The sequence below is a fragment of the Melanerpes formicivorus genome, unplaced genomic scaffold (genome assembly GCF_026170545.1).
Source record: "Melanerpes formicivorus ecotype bairdi unplaced genomic scaffold, bMelFor1.0.p_v2 SCAF_3, whole genome shotgun sequence".
Classification (NCBI taxonomy): Eukaryota; Metazoa; Chordata; class Aves; order Piciformes; family Picidae; genus Melanerpes; species Melanerpes formicivorus.
Window position 1 is genome coordinate 24,047,749 of NW_027142355.1, and position 24,538 is coordinate 24,072,286.

Consider the following 24,538-nt stretch of genomic DNA (forward strand, 5'->3'; position numbering starts at 1 on the left):
CATCTACTAAACCAGGTTGCTTGAGGCCCCATCTAACCTGGTGCTGAGCAGTTTCAGGCTTGAAGCCTCTACAGCTTGTGTGGGCAACCTGTTCCAGTGCTTCATGGCACCCTCTTCACCCTCATGGTGAAGAATTTCTTCTTAATGCCTAGTCTAAATATAACATCTTTCAGTTTGACGTAATCACCCCTCATTGTATCATTCCATACCTTTGTAAGAAGTCCCTCTCCAGCCATCCTGTAGGCCCCCTTCAAATACTGAAAAGCTGCTGTAAGGTCTCCCTGGAGTCTTCTCTGGGGCTGAACAACCTCAACTCTTGGCCAAACTTCATAGAAGTAGTGCTCTAGTGTGCTGATCATTTTCATGGCCTCTTCTTGATCCACTTTTAACAGTTCCATGTCCTTGTGTTGGGGGCTTCAGAGCTGGACACAGTATTCCGTGTGGGGTCTCATGAGAGTGGAGTAGAGAGAAAGGAATCCCCTCGCTTGACCTACTGGCCATGCTGCTTTCAATCACTGAGTTGTTGAGTGTCTCACCTTAATATAAGGGTTTAGTAGTTCCCTGCTGAGGTGGTCATGCTATACTGGCTTAGAGGTAAAAGTAGGAGTCCCAAAATACTGAGTTATCCCCTTTCCCTGTTGATTGAAGCAAAAAAGCTCTCCAGGCACCTTAATACTTTCAGAGAGTTCCTCTTGCTGGGGTGAGCATGAATCAAAAGAATCTGAGTAAGAATCTGAGAATGTGTTTGGTAGCTCAGCGAAGATCCATGCTTTATGCAAAGGGAAAGAAAACGAAAGTGGAAGTGCAGATGGATGAAATGCTGCCACGTGACTATATTTAGTGAAGGGCTTTCCTAGCTTTATGGCTATGGCAGAGTTAAATAATTCTTGTGGCCATGAAAGCCACCAGTTGGTTATGAATGATTGCCAGTGAAAGGAAATACGTATGACAGCTGTTTTTCTGTTTATTGAAGGAGATGTCTTTCTTCAGTCTTGAAATAGAATGACCTAGAAATTATATATTCAATAATAAACCTGTTATGTAGTAACCTATTCAGGCAGAAGGGGGCTGATGGTTCTATTCTTAAACTACTTCTCAGCTTACATAGGAAGTGTGAAGCAATAAGGCTGGCAGGGCTGGAGACCATGGCCTGGTCAGAAGTCCTCGTCCTGATGGCTCCTTCAGTGGTCTGAATTGTAAGGCTGCATGCAGAAGAGCATTTAATTCCCCTGAGTGTCTTGATCAAAACGGTGTAGAACAAAAGGATGGATTTTTATTTAGCCACAAACTTGATTACAAAAGCATTAGATAGGTTTGTGTAGTGGACAAGGGCAGCTCCTGTTATTTTGTGTCTTTGTTTTCACCTGTAATACAGGTTTCACTGCTTGCTAATAAAAAATGCTTGAGCAGAAATGGTTAAAGAGAACCCCCTGTACTTGGCACTGGTGTGGCTGCAACCTGAAATACTGTGTTCAGCTTTGGGACCTTCACCACAAGAAAGACAAGTGCTGAATTTGGTCCAGAGAAGGACAAAAAAAATGGTGAAAAATCTAGAGAACTAGTCCTGTGAGGAGCCGCAGAGGGAACAGGGGTTGTTTAGCCTGGAGGAGAATGAGGGTTTATCTTCACTCTCTTCACAACTCCCTGAAAGCAGGTTGTAAAGAGGTGGAGGCTGGGCTCTTCTCCCAAGGGGCAAGTGACAGAATGAGAGGAAGTGGCTTGAAATTTCATCAGGGTAGGTTTAGGTTGGATATTGGGGAAAGTGTCTTCCCCAAAAGCTTTGTAACAGGCTGCCCACCATCCCTGGAGCCATTCAAAAGACCTGTGGAAGTGATGGCAATGGACATGGTTTAGTAGTGGACTTGTTGGTGTTAATGTTTGTACTCGGTGACCTTAGAGGTCTTTTCAAGCCTGAATGGTTGTATGATTCTGTGAAAACACAATGTGACTCTTAATTGACTCAGCTTCTGTAGTGCAATTTGTATTCTGGTCCAGTGTATTTGATGTGAAAATGTGTATTTTGAACAGTTAAAGAGCCTGCATATATAGTGGCACTGTCCAAGCAGTTGGTTTCAGTTTTGCATCTGAGAAGACCGGTTTTCTTCTTCTGATTGCTATCCCTCTGTGTGGATTGTACCAGGATCTAATTTAGAGTGCACTAATAAAATTTACACTGGGTTGCGTGATGCAGAAGCATGCATATGGTTGTCATCAAATGGTAGCACAGAGCTTCAGAACGGTTTGGAATTTGCTGCAGCTCCCAGTGTGACGGGGCTGGATTTGCTCTTTTAAATGAGTGGCCTGCAACAAGCTGTTGAGGTGTTGATGTGCTGTACATTTCTTACTCTGCTCGTTGTGCATCTTCACTTAAAAATGTGTTAAACGTAAACCCGAAGCTCTACTCTTCTAATGTTTTGTAGCATCTTTTAAGTGTTGTAATTTGAGCTTTAACAACCAGGCTGAGGGTTTTTTTAATGCAGTTAATGCCAGTTAGCGTCTGTGTGCAATGCTGCTAATGAATCATAGAATTATTTTGGTTGGAAAAGACCTTCAGCTACCAAGTCCACTTCTAAACCGTGTTCCTCAGCACCACAGCTACATGTCAAATATTTTGGTATGCATATTTGTCTGAAGTCTTTCTCAGACTTGTTCTCTCCAGGTTGAATAAATCACTTGATCTTACATACAGACATCTTTCAAAGCTGTAGAGAATAGTCTGTCACATCTCAAATACTGGTAGCAGTCCAAAAATATCCGTGCAGCCAGCTGTTTGCAGCTCTTGAGGCAGCATATTTTTTCACCATTAGTGAGATCTGTAGCTGGTATCCACAGTGGCAGCAGTGTGTACGTTTGTATATAAAGCCAGAAAGGACGGCTATGTATGTTTTTATGTACCTGTGTATCATAGAATGGTTTGGGTTGGACGGGACCTTCAATGGTCATCTAGTCCAAACCTTGTGCAGTGAGCAGGGACATCAGCTAGATCAGGTTGCTCAGCACCCCAAAGAAGCTGACCTGAATTTTTTCCAGCTATAGGGCATCTACCACCTCTCTGGGAGACCTGTGACAGTATTTCACCACCCTCAGCATAAAACATTTCTTCCTTAGATCTAGTCTGAATCTCACCTCTGTTGGTTGAAAACCATCATCCCTTGTCCTGTCACAATAGGCCACGCTAAAAAGACTGTTCCAAACTTTGACAGGGCCACCTTAAGTGCTGAAAAGCTGCTCAGTGAAGTCTCCTTGGAGCCTTCACCAAGCTTAACACCTCTCTGAGGCTTTTCTCATAGCAGAGTTGTTCCAGCCCTCTGATCTTTTCAATATCTCTTAGCTATAAAAATGCATCCACAGGTGCAGGTATTGGGCCATGTGCAGAAGGATGTTTTTGGATAGATTTAGAAGACTATAGGGAAGATTTGCCTTCCCTTGAATTAGAGAAGGCTATGTTTTGTCTTTGAGGGTAATGTAAACACCTTGTAACTGAAGGACAGAAACTAGGCAGAATTTGGTTGGATGTGTTAAAGTATTGTTTGGTTATTTTGACCTGTTGTATGCCTTAATTACACGTATGCCAGTAGAAAATGGCCAGTGGAGATGTGATACTTTTGCCTTCTGATAGACTGGATAACTTTGCTGTGTAACGGAATAAACGTCTGCGCCTGCTTACATCCGGTCCAGAAAGCATTGCTCGAGGTGATTAAAACATCTATATTACAACAGCTGAGGGTCTGAAATCAAATCCATCTTTTGTTTCCATGTCAGGCAGCAGATGAATTCACGAGAAGATTGTGTTTAGCTTTTAGGGTTGTGTTTTCTGCGGTGTTGGCCTTACTCAGCAGGTGAAGGGATGTGTGGAAGTAGGGAGAACTGCAGAGTTCCTTCTCCATCTCTAGGTTTAAGAAATTGCTGATAGACACATGGAGCAATGGCCATGTCTTGCTCCCTTCTAGGCACATGTCCCAAGATTTCACTGCAGCCCTGGTATTCTCTCCCTTAATTTAGGGTAAAAACTGAGTAATGCAGGATGACTTTTGTGCCAGGCTTTTGCAGGTCTTGTGTGGTGCTTAAGAAATTCTTGAGACTTACTTGAGAAAGTCAGTCTGCCTTCATGACCCAAGCATTAGGTTTGTGATTCCAGCAAGATAAAGGAATTGCAGTTGCTGATGCTGACAGTGCTGGCTTCACTTCTTCCCTGCAGATTTCTCCCCAAGCTCAAGATCTGATGGCGTAGGAGGAGTGCTTAGATGTTGTTGTGTACTGGCTGTTCTGCATGGGAATTTTGGCAGCGGGCTGTGCCATGTATCAAGCACTGCCTTGCTCATTAGAGGACCATCCTTTTGCTCATCCTTTCCTTTTCTCTGCTGTAGAAAAATCAGTTTTCTGTACAGAACCTTTTCTTTCTGAAGTTAGGAAGTACTTTGAGACAAAGCATGGCTTACTGCTAGTTAAACTAGCAATGAGTTCTGGCATTTAGATGGATGATATTCTTCAGAAAACTAGAATTCTTTCATCAAAAAAATTCCCAAACAACCTGGAAAAGCACCAAAGCATTCTGCTGTTGTACACTGGCAGTGCTCACACTCACTTATTTTCTTCGTTTTGAAAAATTCTGAGTTGCTGGAAACATTTTATGCAGTAAATCTTCCTTATTCTGTTAGGTACCCATCCAGTCTGCATAATCACCTGCAACTGCTAGGTGCACAAGTACTTCTTTTAAATGAAGCTTTTTGTAAATGTAGTGAGAACCAGCCACTTGGATCACACATTTATCCTGATGCTCTCAAGAATGATGTCACTATTGCTTCTAGATGGAGAATTAGCTGCTTTATTGGGCCATGAAAGAACAACTGAGCTAAATGAATGGGAAAATGCATTCCATTTCTAACTCAGAAGATACACTTCTAGGGTAAAATTGTTCTACTGATGGAGGTGTTTAGCACAAGGAGAGTGATGCCACGGGAGATGACAAAATCACAGAAGGTGGGGGTTGAAAGGGACCTCTAGACATCATTTAGTCTGACCCCCTTGCTAAAGCAGGATTAGCTAGAGTAGGTTGCACAGGAGTACACGCAGGTGGGCCCTGAAAATCTCCAGAGAAAGGGACTCTGCAATTTCTCTGGGCAGCCTGATCCGAGGAAAGAAGAAAAGAACCGGAACTTCCTGGGTTCCAGTTTATGCCCATTGCCCTTTGGCCTGTCACTGGGCACCACTGAGGAGTCTGTCCTCATCTTCTTGCCCCCCAACCTTTAGATATTGATCAGCATTGAGAAGATTCCCTCTGTCTGCTCTTCTTCAGATGGAGCAGCCTCAGGTCATTCAGCCTTTTCTCCTCAGAGAGATGCTTCAGATCCCCCACTCATTTTCTTGGCCCTTTGCTGGGCTCTCTCCAGTAGTTTCACTCTCTTGAACTGGGGAGCCCAAGGCTGTACTGGTGCTCCAGATGTGAGGTACTAGTCTGTACTCAGGAACCATCAGAGGCAGGCACATGCATGCAAATACTTGCTGCTGTTGAGGGACTTGGAACACTGCATCAGGTCTGATTTGGCAGCGCTGCTTCTTGGAGGAATGGGCCACCAGCAGTGCTTGCAGTGGGAGGTGTCCTACAATGCCTGACTGATCCTGCCTGTGCTGTAGCCTTGATCACAGGGTTTTGTAGTAAAATCCAACATGATAAGTAATTCTGCGCTTCATCTAATTTCTGTGTGCTGCTTATTTCGAAGAAGCTAGGGAAGAGAATGAGGCAGTTTCTTTTCTGGTATAAAAGTCAACATATTCTGCAAAGCAGGATGTCTCCAGGGTCCCTCCAAGATGCTTTTCAGTAGGGGAAGGTTAAATTAACTTGGTGCTTCATGGTCCCTGATGGATGTTGCATGCACTTCCCTGTGTACACTTTTCCAGTGGAATAGATCTTCTCATCCAGATGCGCTGGTGAGGTGGGTAGCTGGGGCCTGAATGTAACTAATCTGACTGTTCATACACTGTTGGGAGGGATGACATTTGTGTTAGGGAGGACAGTCTCATAATTTTATGTGTAAAACTCCTTTATTGTTAGCGAAGTGGCTTGGTTTTTTATTTGGTAGAGTCAATAAGCAGTTGGTTCCTACATTAGCCACACGTGAAATTTGGTCTGTGTTCAGCGGTTAAATAGTATCTGCCCAGAGAGGAAAAGTCATTTGATGTTCTCTTAGCCTGTGGAACATGCTGTATTTATCTAATTATGTATTCAGTTTAGGTTTCTTTTTGGGCTGTAGTGGGTGTTTGAATCATCGCTCTCCGTAGTTTGATCCTTTTTGCCAGATTTCAGGAAGTCTTGCATCCAACTTGAAGGAATGTATGTAAGCCCTGAATAGAAATGCTAGGAATAGGTGGTTCAACCAAATCTTTTTCCTTGATAAACTGCTTTTGAAGTAATGTTCCTAAATCCCTTCTGCTTCATTCCAGGAACAAAGGGGGAAATACAATAACGGGGAGACGCTTTCCTAACTTTAATTCTCCGGCTTTGTTAGCTCCATTTTTGGATGCTGTAATGCTTCTCCCTTAGTGCGTTTTTCAGCCTTAGCTTCAATATTAAAATTCATTGTTCTCTCTTCTGCAGTATTTGATTCTGAAACTTGAAAGACCTGCCATAGTCCAGAGTATCACATTTGGCAAATATGAGAAAACGCACGTCTGCAATTTAAAGAAGTTTAAAGTCTTTGGTGGGATGAATGAGGAAAACATGACAGATCTGTTATCCAGGTAAGATGTGATTTCAGCAGCTGTGGTAGTTGTAAAGGCTGGACCAAAATGTTGTTACCCCTTTGCTCCCAAGCAGATACATGGCTGATAGTGTAGTAGAGGTGTGGTTGTGATCCTGCAATTTTTACCCTTGGCCGGGTCAGGGAGCAGCAATCCCAACACTCGCTCCAGGAAGCCTTCCTCGTTCTGCTCTAACCACAGAGGATTTGTGGGGAGATTTGGAAGAGCTGAGAGAGGCGTGCGATGTTGCTGGATTGTGACTGCTTCTTGTGCATGTTTGAGGCACAAGAGAAATGATTCCCTGGGTGGGGGTAACTAAGTAGCTTTGAAAAACCTAAGTAACCTGCCTATGTCGAGAGCCTTATTGCAACTGTAAATGTCTGAACTAGTCAAGTGTCTTTCTTCAGATGGGTGAATATATAGGCAAATGGAAACCCCATGCTTCTTTAGTTTAAGTTAGTAGTCGTATTGATAGGGAATAAAGAAAGAGCCTTTTGGCTATTCAAGCTATCCAGGGCTTCTGAGGAGTTTCTAATGTAAATTTGCAAGGGCCTTTTAAAGAGCCTTCTGTTTCAGAAGGGGAAATGATGTTTAAAGATCTAGGAATACAAGAGAAATAAGTATCAAGAACTAGTTATTTTTGGAGTCCTCCAGGAGGAGTGTCTACCTCTGGGGAATATACATCAGCTGTAGTAAAGCAGAATAGCCATGGAGAAACATGAAGTTTTGTTACAGGTGTTCCTCAAGACATAGAAACTGACCACAGCCCTTCCCATCCTTTTGCCCTTTTGGCCAGTTGTGCAGTTTGACTTCAGAATCCTGTGGGGAGTGTAGTAGAGTAATGATTGGTATCTAATGACATTACACTTGTACTGAAGTTTAATAAATATTTTTATTGACTTGCATCTTCTGTAAAAGTGGACATAAGTTTTTGTTTTTTTTTGATCAATTATACAAAATACTTTATATCTTTATGAAGTGATGCTCAGAGATGGATTATAAAGCACTTTGGCAGTGTGGTAATCCTGAGAGCTATCCATCTCCCTCTTAAACAGAAAGGTGCCGTTGAGGCAGATTACTGTCAACATCACAGGGGTGCAGACAAGCAGCATTGATCCCATGTCAGTTCCCTCCCAAATCCACTCACCAGTTCTGCCTCCCAGGGAGAGACAAGATGGTGGATAGCAGTCCAGGCCTTGGTCCAGCATGCGTGCTTATGATTCATAGTAACATGAAACAAGCTTGGTTTTTCAGGCATGACCTAGATCGTGTTTATTAGCTAGTCCTAAAATACAAGGTAAGATTTAGTAACCTTATTTATTTTTTCCCACAGTGGCTTAAAGAATGATTATAACAAAGAAACATTCACCTTGAAGCATAAAATTGATGAACAGATGTTCCCCTGTCGATTCATTAAGATAGGTAAATGCATTTTTTCAGCATTCTGAGTAGAAAATCTCTTCTAATACTTGTGCCGGTCTTGGCACTTGTGTGTTGTACTCAGGCAAAGTATCACAATAGCTGTTCCATTTCATGATCTTTTAGGCTGGTTAGATTGGAACACAGTGAAGTCCTGTTCCTGAGAAATAACAGCATCATAATTGAAATCCTGGGGAATGAAAGTGAAATACAGTAATTTTCAGGAATACAGTTGCTGAGTCAACTAATTGCTGGAGAAGCTGCTTACTGTCCTACTACAAATTGTTATATAGAGCTTAAAAAAATCATTAACCCAAATAGTGGTAGAAATTTCAGCATTGATAACCCTAGAGCTTGAAAAAGATCGAAATCTTTTGTTCTTAAACACGCTTGCGACACAGAGCAACAGCAGAAGCCTTCCCTGTTCTCTTCCTGCTACTGTAGTCTTTATGCCTCAGCTCTGGCTAAAGATGACATCCAGGGGCAAAGAAAAATTGCACACTGTGGAGTCTCTTTTTGTCCTTCTGATGAAGCTTGCTAAAGGGGGTGATGGGGAAGGCTGGTGACTTGTGATGAGAGCAGGTGAGGATCTCTCTTCTTGCTTTGTGCAGAACAGAGAACAAGTGTCTCACATTGGCTGTCAGTGATACTGGATGGATTTAATCCAAGAGTTTAGAGCCTTTCAGCTTTTTGTAGCTCAGTAAATTTACCTGCCATTTACCTGCCCCTTTCTGCTTACTGAGACAGTAAAAGAATGATTTGCTTTAATCTCACTGTTTTAAGTTTAAAATAGAGGAAGGAGTTAGTTGCTGAAAAATGAGATGAGATCTTGCTGACAAATTGTGATGAATTTAGGAGTGCTTTGAAGTGGTGGTCAGTTCCTTTGCCAGAACTTAGATGTTTGTGGCTGTAGAGTGGCTCTCCTTGGATCCTTTTTCTCTTGTCTTCTGCACAGTTTCCTGAATCTCCTCCTCTATTTGCTTGAGGAATTGTAAGCTTTAGGCTGGGTATCAAATAATAATTTTTGTGCCATGGATTGGTTCCCCTTGTTAGGGAAGTGGAGAAATTGGATGTTCATTGCTTTTGGTTTTGGCTACTTCTTTTGGAAGTATCTGTAACACCTGACTTTAAGAAACCTCAAGAGGAGCAGGGGAATAGTTAGAGGTTTATTGCATCAGAAAAGGTAAACCATTTGATTTAAACAAATTGTGACGCTTCCCTTATTAGTTTTTTTTGGGAAATAACACTTTTTAGTGGCAAAAAAACCAGCAAGTAGTTACTGGAGGGCTAAAGGGGTGATTGGAAAGTTAATGAGCTACTTCTGGATGTGTGAATTGTCTTCCATCAAAGGTTTTTCCGATGTTATGAAGTGTAGCAGTAAGTTGAAACTTGTTAGGAAAGTGAAATTCTGATCGGTTTTACTGCTAGAACTTTTTTTTTCTCTGATGTGACATGAGCAGTTACGTAGCTTGTTTTGTTGGAATGGGTTCCTCCTGTAGTAATAAGCATTTGGCATTAAATACAAACCTAATATCAATGTATTTAACTGTCACTTGCTACTAGTTACCGTTTGACATGAGTTTTCCTTTTTAGGTCTATCTTTAGCCTTTTGTTTCTTGAAGCTGTCTGCTATGAGGAAATTCCTGTGCTAGGACAGAAATGAAAACCTTTTTGCCATAGCCTATTAAAGCCTCTAGCTGATGGCTAGCATTGGTTTGTTTATGAAGTTGTGAGAGTGTTCTTTGCTGTGAAACAACTGCAAAATGAGGTTACGAAATTCTGTTATTTTTCGTATTCACAGCTTGAATATGTTTTCAGTTTGTTAAAATTTCCAAGCTGCTAGCCAAAGTAAGTCAAAATTCGAAGTACCGTGCTGTGTTCCTTGTCATGCTGCCAGTAAACACGAGGCCAAAATCTGCCCTTTTGGACTCTTAGAGACTGACGCTACAGAACTTTTGCTATCAGTGAGGTTTGGCTGTTTGGGGCCGGCATTAGTTCAGCAGTGACTTGCATCAGCATTTGCTTTATAGTTGTGCAGATGAGTGTGCTGACCACTGTTAGTAATCTCACAGCAGTGAAGTTTATAGTGGGCAGGCGGGAGGAACATGGCGTGAAGAGAGAGAGGAGGAAAATACGTCCTACAACTTCCGCCACTCATGTGTTAGAGGATGTTTGAGACTCATAGCAAAAAAAAAAAACCCAACAACCCACAACTCAAACCTACTCTCTCCTTCTGTCAAGAAAAGGCTTGCACTTCTTTTAGTTAAATTAGTTCAGTTTCGTTTCCTTGGCACGGAGCTGCCCAGTTGTGCAGGCTTTTGACCTACTTGACACGTAATTTTTACATTTCACGTAGCACCTCATTAAAAAACTTGGGAAGGGGAAGGAGATAAATATCTGGATAAAATATTGAATAATCTCTTTTATATCTATCAGCTTTGTTTCTGGCTCTCTCTGTGGTTACTCCAAGCAGGGATTTTCGCTCTTTGTACTATGCCCTTGAAGGTAGCAAAAGGTGTTGTAGAGGCTGATGGTTATGAAGGAGCTTGAAGAAAGAGTTAATTCTCATATCTGTTTGGGAGTTACTTGTGAAGCTTCAATCTATTTCAAGATATTTAAGCCTTTGTGTAATAACAAGGAGCAATACTGGATGCATTTGTCTGCTGCATGTAGAAGAGTCAGACAAATCAACTTGAGGTATTTGAAATTACTGTGATTAATACCTCTGCCACTGACCCCTCTACAGGGCTGCAATCGTAGTCTGGGCATAGATTCCAATTATTGAGAAATATCCCTTAAAATTATCCTTGTACAGGTGAAGAACTGTTTAAGCAACCTAAATACCTTCTGCTAAAAGGGTATTGATTTTTATGATTAATTATTGTTTTTTTACCTCTCACTGTGGAGTGACAGTTCAGCTGGTCTGAAAATGTGCTTCAGGGTGGATTGCTGTGATACCTGTAGCAATAAAAATCCAAGCATTCTGAGGGGACTTTATGTTAAAAAAAATGGAAAAATAAGTTTAGCTTTCAATTTGACAGCTTTTAATCATAGTGTATTTTCACCTCAAATATAGGTGTGTACATGGGGAAAAGAGCAGCACAGGAGAAAGTGGATAGCATAAGGTGTGAGCTCTGCAGCTGTTCGGCAGGATAGGATAGTCACTGATCTTTAGAGGAAGGTGTTTCACAGCTTTTGCAGAGGCTCTGGTAGCATTGTGTCTACCTAAGCTGCAGTGTGAAATCTGAGGTGGATAAAGGAGCTGACAAATAAATAGCTGTTGGGAGATGTGAGGAAAGAAATCCAGGATCCTAGACTGCTGTTATCTACAAAATTTGTTGCAAAAATGAATTGAGATGTGTGTCACACTAACAACAAGTTATGCTTTTGGCTGTTGGTGTGACTGTTGCAACTTCCTTGCTGCGCTCAATGTCTCTTTCCAGATCTAAATTAGATTGTGGCTGCTCTAAAAGGAGCTGTGTCTAAAGAGCTACGCACTCCTATGGAGGCCTCAAAAAGGAGAGAGCGGAGAAAGGGATGAGAAGTGCCTCATCTGGGAGCCAGGGAAGAGGTTCAAGAATGGGAGATAATGCAGCAGGACACTTGATCTTTCCTAACTGGAATAGAAAGCACATTACAGTTTCAACCCTTCTGCTTTGTTTCTTTTCCTGCTCCTATGGGGTAGTTTAAGAAGATCACCTTCAGTTTTCTCTGCCTGTGCAGCACTAGGGAGGCATTTCCTTTGCATTCTCTACACAGCTGCTGTGCTTTCCTTAAAGTACATGAGAGCACCATGAAAATCTTGATGTCAGTGGCACCATTGCTGGTGTTTTCTTTCCTTCTAAGAAAGATCTTAGCTTGGATTTAAAAGTAGAGAGGTGTAGTGTTGGCAGGTTGGTGGCTTTGCATTTTTTTTTTCCTTTTCAGTAATCATAGCTACCTAGGATTCTTATATACATCATGGTAATATCTTTTGTGCTGTAGTTGGCTACCAAGATCAGAGGGTGTATTCTTAAATTTTCCCTGGGGGAAGTTAATTTCAGTTCTGAGTAGACCTGCTGAAAACAAATGGAGGTGTATACCTCTGTATTTTTCCTGGAATGAGATGAGGTGGTTTGTTTTTTTTTCTACCCAGTGTTAAGAAATTGGTCTCAGGTTCACCATCAGGAAATGTATGGTCTTGGTCCATTTGAGGTGCTTTGTGGTTTGGTTCAGTGTTTGTGCTGTGAACTGATGGATAGACTTGGATTCCTTAAAGCCAACCAAATACCAAATTTAACTTCACTTGGGTCTGCATTCAGGTCTAAAGGCAGATCAAGTGTGTTACCCTTACACGTGTTGTTTTACTAGTCTGCTGCCTTAATAGGTGGGATATCCAGGATTGTATTTGTCCTTGTGCTTAAGGTTTATTTAAGTGTAGTGATGTTTCATGCTCTTATTGGCAGCACTCATCTTGTGCAGAGGACAAAACTAAGCAAGAGAGAGTAGAATTGGATTAGATGTTAGGAAGAAATTTTTTACTCTCAGGGTGGTGAGGCACTGGCATACGTTGCCCAGAGAGGCTGCCGATGTCCCCTACCTATGAGGGTTCGAGACCAGGTTAGATGAGGCCTTGGGCAACATGGTCTAGTGGAAAGTGTCCCTGTCCATGGCAGGGGATTGGAATGGGATGATCTTTAAAATCCCTTCCAGACCAAACCATTTGTGGTTGTAAGACACAAATTTCTGTTGTGGAGCATATGCAGAGTGGACAGAAGAAGAGTGATTCTTGGCTTTCCTGACCAGTTTGCTTCTCTCCTGTCTCCAAAACCATGAACCCGCTAGGAAGGGTTCTGAATGCATCTCGCTTTTAATGCTTAACAATCAAGTAGAAAAACTGAATGGTATGATTTGAGAGCTGTAACTTATACATTACCTACTTAGGGACATGGAAATCAGTTAAGGGGCTTTGATTATGCAATTCTTCGCAACTTTTCTAAAATTCTTTTCTCTTGATGTCTGTTCAAAGTGGCTGTCACGACTCTTTAGCAATAGGTTTGTGCATTCAGCCTTGAAAATTTAGAAAATCATGTGTTTGAGCATATGTTTGTGCCCAGGCACATGGCAGAAGATGCTAGATGTAGATTGTTGGAACAATAAATGCTGAAGAAACTTTGAGAGGTCAGGAACAACTTCTAAGACAAGTTTTGGGGTTTATTTCCTTATGGAGTAGGTCAGAAGAAAGCGCTTAGTTCAAAAAGTTAAATCCCCAGGCTGTTTCATAGTAGTTGGAATGACAAGGAGCAATTTCTCTGTTGCAAAAATAGTTTGTGGAAGGAAGTAGTTGTGCTGCTGGGAACTACTCATTCATCTCTAATACTATCTTTTCCTGTTTATCAGTTACGGTCAAATAAAAAGGAAGCCACTTGATTTCACTGCAGTTTTAAGGAGTCAGAGTTCACACACAAGTTTTCTGGCAGTTGGAGTTGCATCAAAAAGCAGAACCAAGTCTTAACCTGCAGGTTAACCAGTAGATCAGTGCAACCCACAGCTGTTAAGAAAGAGCCAGTAGAGAAGCCTTAGGTGAGAGGCTGCTGTGTTTCATGGGTCCTTTAATACTTCACGTATGTTTGTTCCGACACACAGATAAAGCAGTATTAGCCAAAAAGCTGCACAGATTGAAGCTTTATAAAAAGATAGAGGTTGGTTTTTTTTTCTTTTAATAGGAAGCTGACAGTTTTTCCCTCCTCCACAACTTGCAGACGTTACTAATTTGGTAAAATATAAAACACCCAAGCTTCTTGTCTTCACCATTAGGGAAAATAATTGTTGCTGACAAATGTGGATATAACAGTACTAAGAGGAGCAAATACTGTCACTAGTATGCTCGTGATTCCCTTCCATGTCAAAATTTGTTGCCTTTTTGAGCTATTTCACATGAGAGTACTTTTGCTCTTTTGCTTAACGCAAGCTTCTGCTCTGTCATGATCTGCAGCGTGAATGTTGCTTGGCACAGTGTGCTTTCAGTGCATCATGTTAAAGCTGTCATTTGGTGATTTATTTTTGTTTTTACTTTTTCTTTTTGCTTAAGCTTAAACAAACTAGAACTTACGTCAAATCAAAAATACTGAGTTCTGTGTAACCTTTAAAAGCTTCTATTGTAATAGTACTATGTACAGCCTGATGAGATGAACACAGTGCTGGGTTGATATTTACATCTCCTTTTTCTCCTTTTACTCTTTTCTCCAGTTCCACTCTTATCCTGGGGACCTAGCTTCAATTTTAGTATCTGGTATGTTGAACTTAGTGGCATTGATGAACCAGATGTGGTCCAGCCGTGCCTCAACTGGTACAGCAAGGTAGGCCTGCATTTTAGATGCCTGTTTGAAGAGTTGTAGTCTCAATGTTGTGAAATTTCTCCTGCTGCAATTATGTGACCTTTTTAATTCCTTGAGTATCAGCTATTAAAACAACAAACCTGCATAGTTAGTTGGTCATGTGGTAGGAGTTTGAAGTGGAATATTTTTTGAATGGCATCTGCTTATTCTCTTAAAAAAGGAAACCAAAACCCGAGCACCAGGAAAACAAACCCAAAAAACCCAAACCACAAAACCCCAAGAAAACCCCAACAACAACAAAAAGCCACCCCAAAACAAACAATAATAAACCAAAACACTTTAGGAAAACCTCAAATTGCCATTTCCTGCAAAAAGAACCTTCAACAACAAAAAACCCCAACAAACTTCCCACAACCAACCCTACCAAAAGTGTAGACACCCCCCCCAAAACAAACACCAAAAGAACCCCCACAAACAACAAGCACCAAAAAAAAACCCTCAAAAATCTCAACAGAGCAACCAAAAATCCCCCCTAACAAACAAACAAACCCAAACCAATCCTAAAACAGTAAGAACAACCCCCAAACTGTCTAGGCAGTCATCACAAGAAAAGCCTGAGAGAGGAGCGCTGAGTCCAAGGCACAATATTTGTAATATAGTATTTGCATTGGGAGGAAAATGAATCTTAAAACCAGGTTCCACCTTCCCCTTCTTCTTACCTTTTGGTTAGCTATTTTTTGACCAGTCAGACTTACCATAAGTGATCCTGGGGCCTTTAGGTTGACATATGCTGCTTTTGTTACAGGGGATAAAAATGAGTTTGCTTTAAAGAATCCACGTTGGTGTCTTCATTGTTGCATCTCCTTGCACTTCTGATATTTCTCTCTTAATGTTTTCTGCTGGATACTCTGGGTCCCACTGAGATGAGATGATTTATGCCATTTGTCACTTTGATAGACAGAAAGTTCAGAGGGTTCTAAACATTATTTGTCTAAACTGTATTTAATTGAGTACAACAGAGGCCTTTCCTGTGGGAAGGAAGTGCACACTGACAACAAGAATTCATTTCTTTGCTGCTTCTTATGCATAAATCTTCTGGAACAATTAATGAAGTTCATATTGTGTTACAGAGAAGACACATCCTTCCCAGCTGAATAAGCCTGAATAGTGGAGCAATGTGTCTCTGCTGCCAGGAGCAAAAACTTCAAAGGGGATAAAGGTTGTGTGTGGTAGTGCTAAGACTTCCTCACCAGTTTATGGTTGTGCCAGTGTGGTAAAGACAACTTGTGGACGTGCTGTCTGCCTTTATGCCAACATCATGAGCTCCTTCGTGAAGGATTTAAAGCCAGCACCAAAAGTCATGCTGGAAATTATCTGTAGCTGCTTCATGGTTGTGGTCATTAGTCTGGTGTTTGCTGATGCCTGGTTCTAAACCATCCAGTTGACAGAGGCTGCTGATGGTTTTCTGAGATTTTTTTTCTGCTGCCTCTGCCTCTCAGGCATTTTTGATCAGTTGCTGCAACCAGGAAGCCCTGATTGTTTTTACTTCTTTTTTGTTGGTCTAGAGCCATCTCATGATGCCAGCAACTGTTTTGTTCTGTCTTATCCCATGGAATCAACAATTTTCATGGTCAGCATGTATACAGTGACAACTTCTTCAAGGGGTGCCAGCATTGTTCTTCTAAAGCTTGGAGCCCTAAAGCAGCAAGGCAGAGACTTAGTCATGAGCGTTTGGGCTCAGCTAGGATCAGTTGCCAAGATTTTGGTGATGAGCGCATACCTCACTAATGTTCTCCTCTCACAGTGCTGAAAGGCAACTGTTGCTGGATCCATACAGGAGAATATATTGACCTGTATTTAGAGAGAAGGCAGGAAGGTTGACTTGTTTCTTCCAGGTCTTTGAGACAGTGTGAATCTTTTCATGCATGTTCTTGGAAGTCTCAGAGACTTTGAAATCTAATAATTCTTTGCAGCCTGAGACATCAGATGAGAAGTTCTACCCAAAGTTGCCCACATCCTTTTTGTTGTGCATGCTTCAACCAGCCTCCTTTTTCTGAAGGGCATAGAGTGGGAGATAACAGATGACCATTTCAAGCTGCAAGCACGCTCCTCAGTTCCCTCCCTGCTGCTTTCTTCTTGCTGTCCAGCTCAGCCTGCTGCCTCCTGAAAGAAAGCCTTCCACTTGGCTTTCATTGAAGAGTGGGCGTACTAAGTGGGTCTAAGTTTAGCAGCTAAGAGGTGGCAGTTTATTGATGGCTATAACTTTAGATTTTGATAATGAACACTTCAATATTTTTTTTAATTCTGCTGGTGTATTTGACAGTGTTGATCTCTCAGTCTCATGCTCCTGGAATTATTTACAGCTTCAGATCAAAGCTATTAATTGGGTTGTCATGTCTTTTAACTTGTATGACAGGTTTAAAAGACTAATTTTTAATCTTTTCATGCAGTATTTTGCATTTTTCATTTTTACATTTAACTTTTTTAATGTACCACTTTGTTGTTACTGGAGTGCAAACTTACATTGCATCGAGTGGCCAGCCTGTATCCAAAGGTCAATTCATGTTTTATAAACCAGTTCCAGCATCCATGAGAGGCTCAGTGGAAATACATAGAGTCTGAATTTTTGTCTAAGGTCCAGGCTAGAGTAGCTGTAAGTGCAGAAGCTGGTTGTTGCTGGTGTGCAGCTATCCTTTTGTTTGCTGTCCCTTTGAGCAACAAATCTAGTGTGGTTTTGGCCTTGACTGATGTATGTTTACAGACAATGTCTTAAGTGTATTGTAGAAATAAAACTGTCTATGTATGTATATTTTTTTTCCCTCCAGTTTTGCTGCAAAACTGTTCTTGCTTCAGTAATTCTTTGCCACAGCCTCGCATTTTTATTGGTGTATGTCCTTGGCCTTTTTCATGTGGGCTGGGAACTCATTTTTCTAAAAATGCATACTTCTGGCTATTTGCAGCTGTGAAATACTGATGGATTAAGAACTAAAAATACAGCTCGTGTCCACATTCCTCTTTAGCTGCTTTGGTTTGAGATTCTTGCTACAGAGCCATTATTTTGAGACCACTAGTTTTTGTTCGATGACAGTGTTAGTTACAGGTCTTCAGAAAGATTTTATTCATTTAAGTATCAGAAACTTCACTTTTAACCACGGTGTCTGTTTGGGAGTAAAATCTCTTTGTCTGCAATTTGCTCAGTCTTAAAGATGCGTTGAGTTAACATTTGCTTTTTACCTCTGTAGATGAGTGTTATAGATAGAAATTGAGATGATTCCCTTTTAATGCCTTAGAATTGAGGTTTGGAGAGTCTAGTTGAAAGAAGTGATGCTGCCACTTATCAACTTAACAGTCTGTGTCACTTAGGCACATTATCAGCAGCTTTGAGAATGCAGTGGATGATTTGGTGGGTTAACTGCACAAACTGTAGTTCACACTCAAGGGTTTACTATTCCCTCACTTTTGTGTGCCTGGATGCTTGACCCAACGTGGATTTCTTTAGCTTTTCTCACAGCTCAGTGGGAAATGGGCAGCTTTACCTCTGTATTGTGAAAGCAGAGGTTCTGCTTTGAGATACACGGGAATATTGTGACTGTAAAACTTCAATGTGCACATAAATCCTTGCTGCTATTGATCCAAAGTCGGCAGGATTTGGGGTCAGCCCTGTTGTCTGCTTTCCCATTGCAGGAGCAGTGGTCATTGAAAGTACTCCTGTACTCCTGGCTTTTTTTTTTTCTCTTCTGCGTCTCGAAAAGCTGTGACCTACTTACTCTTCTAAATTATTTTGTTATGTAAGAGTCATACAATCAAATTATGTAACGCTGATAGCGAAGGCTTTTTCCTGCCCTGTTCTTGGTGTAGGCCTTGAACAGCAGGGACAAGCAGATGGGGGGGGGAGGGGGCAGGAATAATGGTCACTCCAGAGATCTGGGACACTGTGCACTCTCTTCTTCTATGCTTATTAAATTGGATGATACCAAGTTGTATAGTTTGTATAGTGTTGGAAAGTAAATGCCTGCACAGCCTGTAGTGTCTTTAATGTAGTGTTCCTCTGTAAGCTTGTCAGCAATTTATGTGCAGCATGTAAGAGATCCTGCTTCTGTCTCCTGGCAAGTTCACAGGTAGTTCCCAGGGTGCTGGTAAAAGCAAAATCCACATGTCTTATAGGTTTTCTTGTGTTCCAGTAGTACCGTGAACAGGAAGCCATTCGCCTTTGCCTAAAGCATTTTCGTCAACACAACTACACCGAAGCTTTTGAGTCACTGCAGAAGAAAACCAAGATTGCTCTGGAGCACCCTATGTTGACAGACCTGCATGACAAACTGGTGTTGAAAGGAGACTTTGATGCTTGTGAAGAGCTGATAGAAAAAGCTGTGAATGGTAAGACAATCAAGGGGTCTGGTATACTAATTAAAAGCATTGAAATGATGCTGGTTAATGAATGTTAATGTGCTTCGTAGTGGAATTGGAATGTCCATGTGCTGCTCCATATCTAAAGTGGTGGGCTGTCAGCTCCTCATCTTGTGATGTGTATGATGAAGACTGAAAATTGTTGTGAAATCAGTCTACTTCTGGGAGTGTCTTTCCCTCAGAGATGACAATGTGGTACATTGCAGTGGGTAAAGATAAGTTCTTTGTGTGGCTGGCAAGCAGAAGGTGGGTGTAACTCCCAGAAAAGTCATGAGTGGTGAGCAGGGAAGCATAAAACTTGAGTTCTCAGTAGTGATCTTCATCATGGTTTCTGGTTAGAGCTTACCACTGAATTGGTATTTCAGCAGAAGTTTTTAGCTGTGGTTGAATAAGAAAGCTGTCTTTGCTTATGGGGAGAATAGTCTTTGGTGTACAAGTCACAGGGACTGGAGGCACAGCCTGTTTACAGGGCAGGACATTGGCAGATAGTTTCATTCTAGCAACTATTAACTTTTTACTTGGAATTTTTTTGCGTAGAACAGTGGTCTAAACAGCTCTCAGCTCCTAAAATGAGGGAGATGGACTTTCTGTTGATAGAAGGGGATACAAAACCAGTTGGACTATAGCACCAAAGTGTCCCCTAAGACCCATACAATGGTTTTGGATTACGGACTGAGAAAAGAGGTGCTTTTGGTTGCGGGTGTTGTGCTTTGTGATTATGACTTACAGGCAAATTGTACTGGTATAAGATGAGAGCCTTGTGTCTGATGCCACTAGAGTTAGGAGCTCAGTTGACTGATTTCATGGATGTCTGGCACCAAAGATTATTTTTTTTTCAGATTTTTGGGCTAACCAGGCATTTTGTAATGCCTTTTGGACAAATGCCAGCATACCTGCTTGACTCCATCACTGTGGTTTCTACCACTGAAGTTGGAAGTGGTTCTCAGAATATGATAGAAATGATAGCTTTAAAATTGAGGTTTGTCTTCCATGAAAACCCACAGTCTTTTCGTGAATAAGCTGTTCAGCTACACACACTGTTGGGGAGCTTGCTGCAACAGGCTGTCACAAACTGCAGTAAATGGCTTTCTATGGGTTTTGGCTCAAGGTTTCTCAATTGTGTAGATAGAACATCTGAGCTCTGCCCTGCACTGAGATCCCTGAGCAGCTGCAGGCGTTGAGACTGAGAATTTCCAACGTTCCTCCTCTCACTGCTGAAACACTGTTGTGTTGCTCGCTGGGATGAGAGCGTGAACAGCTTCCTGCAATGGAGGGGCATTTTGCAACTGGCAGCTTCATCCTGAATCTCCAGGGCAAAAGGGAGGGTTGCAGGATGAAAAAGCAGCAGGAAGCTGTGGCTGGCTGTTAAGCACCTTTGCAGTGTTTCTCAAAGACATGAGTGCCTTGGGGGAGCTGGTGAGCCCACCAATATGAAGCAGGAGCTGCTGAGAACAAGAGTGGGTCTCGATGCTGGTGGTGGTGATTTTATCAATGCATCGGTCTGCTGCCTTGGCCATGGCTTAACTTTGCAAGTGCCTAGAAGCCATTCTCCTTCCAATTCATTGCAGGCTGTAGTAGAAACTATTTCTTAAGTGGAATTTCCCTAAAACATACTGAGAAAGCTCCCTCAAAATGGATTGTTGTTTTTTTATTTTGGGGCACTAATGAAGTGAATGTTTGTGGCCTTAGTTTTCAAGCTGTTACATGTCCATTTCTTTTAGTATTTAATGTTTAATATCCTGCATTTATTCTGTTCAGCAGTTTCATATAATCATAGTTGTCACGGTTGGAAGAGACCTTTAAGATCAAATCCATCCATCAACCTAAGACTGCCATTGCCATTAAACCATGTCTGGAAGTGCTGTGTACACACATTTCTTGAACACCTGCAGTAGTGGTGACTTCACCTTCCTGGGCAGACAGTTTCAATGCCTGATCGCTCTTTCAGCGAAGATTTTTTTCCTAATATCCAACCTAAACCTCCCTGGCGCAGTTTCAAGCCATTTCCACTCATACTATCACCTGATACTAGGCAGAAGAGACCGACTTCCATCTCACTACAAACTTCTTTTAGGTAGTTGTATACAGCAATGATGTCTTCCTGTCGGCCTCTTTTTTTCCAGACTAAAGAATCCCAGTTCCCTCAACTGCTCTTCCCAAGACTTGTTCTCTAGACTCTGCATGAACTTTACCCTTCTCTGGACACACTTCAGCAACTCAATACCTTTACGATAGTGAGGGACCCCTGTAGTGAGTTTCCCCCTGGGCTTGAGCTGAGGTGGTATTTCTTTTCTTTCTCAAGTTGTGAGTGGGGTTACAGTCTACAGTGCTCAGCTTTTCCAGATGAGGAAGGATTGACATACAACCTGGTGGAAGACTGTAGGCCTTGTATTGAGCTGACAAAGGGACACTTCCTTCATGATGTGAATCATCCTGCTGCCCTGGTTCTTGTAATCATGTCCTTTTTTAGGGGGGGAGTGGGGGAGGCTGAGCAACTCAGCATTGCTCAAGCAAGCTAGAGAAAAACACTACAGCTTGTTTTATCACTCATTCTATGTTCAGCAAATAGTTACAATCAGAGGTTGTGGATTACTTAGCAGGGCAGCCTTCAAGTGGCATGATTAAGTTTTGTCACTGCTGCTGAGGGAGAGAATAATATGCACGAGGATGTTTATATTGCTTCCTTTTAATTTGTTACTTTGCTAGCGGAAGTTAAATGTCAGTGTATCCATCACCCGTTGCTCCATTGCTCATCCTTAATGATTTTGCTTGTCTTCGAACGCGTTAACCTTCCTTCTCCATCCTTCTGCAATTCTTTGTGCTGTCTTCAGCTTTTCTACCTATTTAAAGCTCTGCCACTTCTCAGCACCCTTCGGATAGAAGTGTCTGTCCTAAGACACTGAGGCTGGATCCCGTATTTGCTTTAAGCTGACACAACTGCAGGTTTTTACTGACTGGGTTAGTCCTGCCCTTACTCAGGACACTCTGTCCCCTGGCACTCGTGCTCATGCTGCCACGTGTCCAACCAGGTCAGGAAGCTGATCAGGCTACGATGGGGGAGAGGATAGGACAGACCTGCTCTGGTAGCCACAAAAAAATTGGAACTGCAGCAGGAACAGTTTGTCCTGAGTGGTACAAGATGACAGTCAAGTCAAGGTGTTGAATGTAGCTGGTATTTAACAGCTGGGTCCTTCTTGGAAGGATTAGAATAGATGCTTTCAGCCCTCAGCATGGTCTCCTGTGTTATTGCTACCATCTGCTTGGTATGATCCTCCACAGTTACCTGTCCTTACTCATTTCTGCGTCTCTTAAGCTCCTCTGTTTGAGAGAGGCTCATTTGCACCCAACATTTTACTATTTTACTTCCTCAGAAGCTTTGTTGTGAAGTCTTCCTCATTTGTTGCTAGTCTCTAAGGTGTGGGTGTTCTTATGACTGAACTCCTCTGTGTGTTGTTTTTCCAACTGGAAGCATATTAACTGCAGTCCTCTGCCTGGTTGGAGTAGCGTAGTTGAAGTGTAGAGTTAATTGAGATATACAGGCTTTTAAATTATCCCTGAAATCGTTCAAAGAGCAAACTGTTCTGTAACAGGCTGGACATGAATATGTGAACTTCTGACCTCTTGCTGAACTGAGAGTTCATTGCCTTAAAGGAACAAACAGAAGCTCCATGAGGTTGACAGAGATACTGCACACTCAGTTCAGCCTAAAATCTCTTCTGGAGAGGCTGAAATTTGCAGTGGTAGGTAGTTAAAAAGTGAAATGTGATGCACCTCTTGCAGGCTATTTCCGTAGGCTTAGTCATGTAGAAAAAGAGTAGGTGGTCAAGAATTAGTGCTAGCAGAGCTAGCTCTTGTTCTTTTGCATTGCTAATGATGAACGCTGTCTTCCACCTCACATCACCAGATGATTTCTTTTGAGAGCACAGTGGCAGGCAGCCACACTTTTCCCGCAGATTCTTTTGACTTGTGCATTACACTTAGAAAATGGGCAAATGGAAACTCTGGCAGCTGCCTGACTTCCTCTCAAAAAGAAAAGGTTCCCTAAATCTCAGTTGGTTCACAGACTTGGTTCAAACGCTTCACATTTGGATTCATTCCTATAGCTTTGTGGTGGGTTGAAATTAGCCCCCAACTAATTTGGAGAAACTACCCCCACAGCAAATTGCCAGACCAGCTCGGTTTGGGATGGAAGCAAATGAAGCTATATTTACAAGCAAACTACAATCTAGAAATATGAAATGCAATGAATATGTACAAAATATACAATATATGTACTCTCTCTATATATTTACAATTTATCAACAACACAGACTCCTCACACCTCCCTGTATGGATGCAGGGGGGCTGTTCACCTCACCCTCCTGACTCCCTCCTTCCTGTTACCTCACACAGTAGTCAAAACAGATATACCCTGGCAAGGCCACAGAAGAGAGAGAGAGGAAAGTTGCAAGCAGAAGTGACAGAAGAAAAGAATTGTTTATGCCTCTGCTCTATATTCCCATTAGCAATCCAATGAATTATATAGGCCATATCATTATTTTCCTTTTACATCAAGTGGTAATTTATTTTGCTACTTTGCAGTCAGGGACTAGGCCAAAGTTCCCTCTTCAAACTGTAGCAAGCTTTCAGATCGCCTATATTATTGAAGGAAGAAAAATCTGTTTAATATTCCTACAGAGACTATGTGAAGTGCTAACGACTTAGTTGAACTGTTTTGCAGCTACCGTAGACACAGAAAGCTGCTTGAAATGGACTGAAGATCTGCTAGTTTATTAGTATTCTGGGGGCTGAGGTGTTCCTTCTGGCAGTTCTCATGTCAGGATGTGATATGTGTTTATCTGTTGACAAGTCAGCTCTGTATGGCAAACAAGAAGTTGTGATGCACAGCTTGCAGGCTGCAGTGTCTCCCAAAACTCAGCGGGCACAGCAAGAGTTGTATTCCCCTGCAAGTTCTAGACAGACACATGTATCTTAATTTAAACATCAAATACATTGGGATTTATTGCTGAGAAAGAATGGATGCTGGCTTGCTGCTCTGTACTCTTGGTGTATGTGAAGAGGAGAGACTTATTAGACATCCAAAGACTGAGATAGGTAGATAGAATTGTTCAGGTACAGGCTGGTGGATGATACTGTTAGGAGCGGCTCTGAGGAGAACAACTTGGGGGTGCTAGCGTATGAAAAGCTGGACATGAGATGACAACATGCTCTTGTAGTCAAGAAATCCAACTGCGTCTTGGGCTGATGCACACCAGCATGGGCAGCAGGTGGAGGGAGAAGGGTTCTGCCCCTCTGCTCCACTCTGCTGAGACCCCTACCTGCCACTGCAGTCCAGCTCTGGAGTCCTCAGCATAGGAAAGACATAGACCTGTTGGAAGGGGTCCAAAGGGGGCAGAAACCCCTCTACTGTGAAGACAGGCTGGGAGACTTGTGGTTCAGCCTGGAGAAGAGAAGGTTCCAGGGAGATTGTCTTGCAGCCTTTTGATACTTCAAGGGGCCTGTAAGAAAGATGGGGACAGTTGGGGGTTGTGTGGTGGTATTGATTGTTGTGGGGTTGGGGGTTTTTTGTTCATTTTAGTTTTGTTTAGCAGGGCCTGTTGTAACAGGACAAGGAATGATGGTTTTCAAGTAGAAGAGGGGAGTTTCAGACTAGGTCT

The 24,538-nt window shown here is 42.1% G+C and overlaps 1 protein-coding gene across 1 annotated transcript in view; it reads left to right on the forward strand.

The window, feature by feature from the left end:
- Window positions 1–24,538, forward strand: part of MKLN1 (muskelin 1) — a 122,260-nt gene that overhangs the window by 21,795 nt on the left and 75,927 nt on the right. Inside the window, exons 3-6 of the mRNA XM_068168983.1 lie at window positions 6,596–6,738; window positions 8,072–8,160; window positions 14,386–14,495; window positions 18,659–18,851. Of these exons, the coding sequence (XP_068025084.1) occupies window positions 6,596–6,738; window positions 8,072–8,160; window positions 14,386–14,495; window positions 18,659–18,851 (535 nt within the window). The remainder of the gene's footprint in view (window positions 1–6,595; window positions 6,739–8,071; window positions 8,161–14,385; window positions 14,496–18,658; window positions 18,852–24,538) is intronic.